Source organism: Impatiens glandulifera, chromosome 1, assembly GCF_907164915.1.
Source record: "Impatiens glandulifera chromosome 1, dImpGla2.1, whole genome shotgun sequence".
NCBI lineage: Eukaryota > Viridiplantae > Streptophyta > Magnoliopsida > Ericales > Balsaminaceae > Impatiens > Impatiens glandulifera.
In genome coordinates this window covers 6,197,796-6,202,370 of record NC_061862.1, presented here as the reverse complement: position 1 = coordinate 6,202,370, position 4,575 = coordinate 6,197,796, and the positions used below count along the sequence as shown (strand labels likewise).

General features: G+C 32.3%; 1 protein-coding gene across 1 annotated transcript; it reads right to left on the bottom strand.

Annotated features, from left to right (window-relative positions):
* Positions 1-2,038: 2,038 nt before the first annotated feature.
* Positions 2,039-2,848, bottom strand: LOC124920654 (early nodulin-like protein 1). The gene is made up of 2 exons (XM_047461194.1): positions 2,608-2,848; positions 2,039-2,525 (listed from the first exon to the last, which is right to left on the bottom strand). Exons 1-2 carry the CDS (start codon positions 2,789-2,791, stop codon positions 2,110-2,112), a joined length of 600 nt encoding a protein of 199 aa, XP_047317150.1. The 5' UTR covers positions 2,792-2,848; the 3' UTR covers positions 2,039-2,109.
* Between the last annotated feature and the right edge of the window lie 1,727 nt (positions 2,849-4,575).

The following is a 4,575-nucleotide window of genomic DNA, read 5'->3' as shown; positions in this document are numbered from 1 at the left end:
CATTCAGAGCGACCCCATGAAGAAGGCATGTTTAGACATCTGGAAATGGTTACAATTAAATCAAAATTAGGCATTTAATCTTTTAAAATAAATAATAATAAATTTAAATGACTTTTTTTTTATGAACTAATTTTATTTAAGACTTCAATTCGGGTCGTTTTAGGTTTGTTTTAGAATTGGTTTACGCCAATAATTAAAAAAGATTCGAAAGGGTTGAAATTGAGCTTACAATAGTTTGCTCAAAACACGATGACAATGAGGATTCCACAATTGGCATAAGAAACGCACACAGAAATGAGATCAAAATACAAAAGTGAATAAGGAATGAAGATTTCCTCGAACTCGTCTCTCTTGTCTTTGCCTTGTTCTTTCTTGTCACCATAGATCTTTTTGAGATATATTTCGGGATAGAGTATCGACTTCTTTGTCTTCGCTAGATTCTCTTGTCATTTTTTTCTTTTTGGGCTTGAGTTTGGAGTTGAGCGTATGAGTTGTTTCCTTTGAAGTGGTTACTTTGACAACGTTGCATCTTTCTTTGGTTTCGAAGCTCATGATTTTCAAGATTTTTTGGCTTTCACTATCATCCACGTCGACGCCGAGCTTTTCAAACCTAATCAGTGGGAAAGAGACCTCAGTTTCAAGCTTGGTGGGATCGGGATTGATTTTGTTCTCATTCACGTGTTTGTTGTGGCTTTCATTTGCCTTGAGAACTTCGATATAGAATTTCTTGACCACCTTGACATTCTCTTGTTCGGGGGTGGCCACGGGCTTCTTTTTCTTTTATCTGTCCTCTTTTGGCCGGCTGCTCGTACATGACCTCAATGGTGGTCGTGATTCCATTCCGGCATCTTAGTCCGACTTTTTCCGGTTTTGCACTTATTTAGTCGATCTCAATGCAAATGCGGGCAAATGTGATCCGTTCAAACGAGTCAAAGTCGGGATCGAGCTTAAGCGGCTTTCCAATGAGTCCGGCGAGGTAGACAAGTACTTTGGCATTACAAACGTGCGGTGGGTATGTGTGATGTTTCTCAATCTCACCCACATTGTTTGGATTGTGACGGTTTGTTATTGATGTTCATTTATCCATTCCATTTGGCGAGCTTAAAGCATAAGTTGAACATGAAGGTGAAATCTGAGTCTGCAATGGCTTGGGTTTCGGGCTCCGTGCCATAAGTGAGGAAGAAATAGTAAAAAAGTTGTTGACTTAACTTTTTTTAATCTTTTTTGCTCCATTGTCGGAAAAGGGCGGCCTTAATTGCCCAAAATGGAGTCGTTATTATGTTATGAGACTCAAATTTTAAATTGTGTTATAATGATCTCGAACTATTGTAATTTTAATCAAACAATACTTTACCACAAACGAAAGTCCACTTTTTACTTTAATGTAATTTTCTTTTTCTTACTTAATTTATCACATTTGTACAAAATTAATTAGATTTTCTCACTTCTTACTTTTTTTTTCAATTACTATTACACAATAAACATTTGAAGGCATTCAAATTTTATTCATCAATTTGAAACGCATATATTTTAAAAAATATCAAATTTAATACATAAATACGTCCAAAATGGTAAACGTATATATCTTCCGAAGCTATGCGAAAAATAAACATAAAATCTTTTCAAAATTTCTAAAATATTTTCTTATATCGATATTTTTTTTAGTCTTTTTGATAAATTATAATGCATATATCTCAAAAAAAAAATAACCATACAATCAATACATTTATAAATATCAAATTAATTAGAAAAACAAAAAAGATACATAAGAATAATAAAATATTTAATACTATTTTATTTATAAATGTGTCAAATTAATTAGAAAAAACAAAAGTGATATATAAGAATAAGAAAATAGATATTTTGTCTGAAAAATGCCTAAGAATTGTTAAAATTGTAATAGTTCGAGAACTCTAACGCATTTCAAAGTTGAGTCTTAATTAGGAACATAAAAGTTTCGACTTCAAAACTAAAAAATAACAATTAAGTATTTTTTTTATTATTGTATCATAACATAAAAGATATATAACATAAACCAAACCAAAAAAAATATAAATAATATACATGATCTTTTATTTTATTTAGAGGATCCTCAAAACAAGGAATCATTTAGACAAAAGAAACAATAACATATGAACCAATAATAAAAGCTCCCATGGAACTCATAACGGTTGAAGATGCTGTATTTGAAGTAGGTATGTCTTGTTGAACATTGGGAGCTGGTGAAGGATTATCGTCCTCCGACGATCTATTTGGCGGCGGAGATGGAGATTTCTCGCCAACCGGAGCAGGGGAAGGAGGTGCTGACTTGTTGTTCCGATCAGCCAACACAATAACCTCAATCTTCTCATTTTTAAGACAGTTATCTTTGTTTCCACTTATGAAATAGTAATGTCCGGAATGTTGGAACTTAAACACGCTGTAACCATTGGTGAACGTGTCGATTGGATTCGATGTGGTGCAATTGTCATAGTCTTCCTTTGTTACATATAGAACAGAGTCGTTGCTTCCTCCATATGTAAACACTGCAAAAGAGAACATTCTTAAAAAATGAATAATACATTTCTTAACATTTCCTTCATATGTTACAAATGAATAATAACTTACAAAGTGTGTCTCCAATTTGAAACCGATTCTTTTCTGCCCAATGTTTGTAGTCGACAGGATTAGAATCTGCGGGAACTGTCCATCCGACTGAGCCTCCAACCTTGAACTCGTAAGTAGAACCATTACCGATGAGAAGACTAAATACTATTATGCTTAAAGCAAGATGAATTTTAGTGCCACCCATTGGAGAAGTGAATGTTTGGAATAGGGAGGAGGAGAAGGTGCGATGGTTGATGAGATGAAGTAATGGGGAAAGGGGTTTATGTAGTGAAGCTTTTGGCACCTCCTTTTTGTTATTATTCTTTGGTTTTCTTAGCATCTAGTACAAAGTATAGTATATCAATGGTTTATAGTTTTTTGTTGGTATGTTTTTCTAGGCTTTTATTATACTTTGCTTGAGTAGTTAGTGTGAAGAATATAATGATGCCTTGTGATTTAGGTGGAATGAAATTAGGATTGGATAAGCACATTTCTCGTTTAGTTAAGTGATGCTTTTCTTATTGTAGGCTAAATAAGGGTAGCTAGCTACCTGACCTTTGTCTTAATCATGTGGTCCCAACCCAATGCCCAACCCCGTTTTCCAAAAATAAAAAAAATACCCAATGCCCAACCCAATGTCAAAGCCAGTTTTCATTTTGAATATCTAACAAGACAAGATTATAGCATCCATGCAAGAACAAATACATTTGTTGTCAATCATGTTGATCATTTCTCTCAAGTTTTGATTTTGTGCAGTAACTTTGGCTTTTTCAACTCATGACAACGCGTCTAGTCTAATGATTAACCATCTTTTCGGTCTTTTTCTCAATCACTATTATGTAAGGTGAGTACTCGGATGCCTAATACTCATGGATAATTGATGACCGGGTTAGATATTTTAAATCGAATTCGTAGTCGAAATCGGAGATGGGTAGTGAAAAAGATCAATAATTAATTAGAGATGTATATGCAAAACTTACACGAGAAAAAAATTACTATTAAGTATTAATATAATATTTCACATTTCCATCATTACCTCCATCCTAATAACTAATAATTTTTTTTTTAATTATACCCACATTTCACATCAATTTTTTTCCTAATACTAAAATAAAATTATTCCTCTTCATCATTATTTCTCTTCAATTACCATACTATTAATTTTATTTTATTTCTTAATTATAATAACAACAAAATTGTTAGAGTTATTCGACTTTGACAACATATCTATATAGGTAAATAATGTTTTTTATTTTTTATTTTTAAAATTTTTGATATTATTAGTTTTAAAATATATTATTTAGTTAATCTTCAATCCTTTGTAACTTTTTTTTAAAATAAAATATATAAATACATACTTTAATCGAGTACACCACGAATTAAAAATGAAGATAGAAATAGAAATCAAATGCAGGTGATAAAATAATAATCGAGTTCCCTTAGCACAATAATAATCGAGTTCCCTTAGCACATACTCGTTACCATGTCTCACGTAGACTGTGAATTAGGAATGACAATTTCATTTCGTCTCTGGTTTTTATTGTTAAGAAACATAGATAAGAAGAACAATATCACAGGAAGAAAAATCTTATAGGAATCATATTTTTATTTATTTTTAACCCAGTATCAAAACAAAAAGTATTTTTGTTGTGAATATATATAATAGAACACGTGACAAATGACAGATATACACACATGCATGCCTCATTTTGAGGGTTGTCGTGAATATAATTATGGGTGAGAGTTGAGAAAATTAAAAAAAAATGGTGTTTTTGTGTTTTAAGGGGTTGGGAGAGGAAGAGAGAAGATGACCAGACGTTAATGGTTTATCCCTCACCACCAGACACACACAGACAGACAGACGGGAGGAAATCCCAATACTCTCCATTTTCAAGGAAACTAAACAAACTAATAATTATGTTTTTGTTTTGGTCGAGAGATTAAATTTCCATATAATCTGGGTTTTTCATTTATCGGGATTCAGCTCCG

Excerpts from the sequence above, each read along its gene's own strand:
- LOC124920654 (XM_047461194.1), bottom strand. The coding sequence starts at position 2,791 with ATGGGTGGCACTAAAATTCATCTTGCTTTAAGCATAATAGTATTTAGT. Across the intron at positions 2,526-2,607 it reads TCAAATTGGAGACACACTTT|TGTTTACATATGGAGGAAGC; the intron begins GTAAGTTATTAT and ends TCTCTTTTGCAG.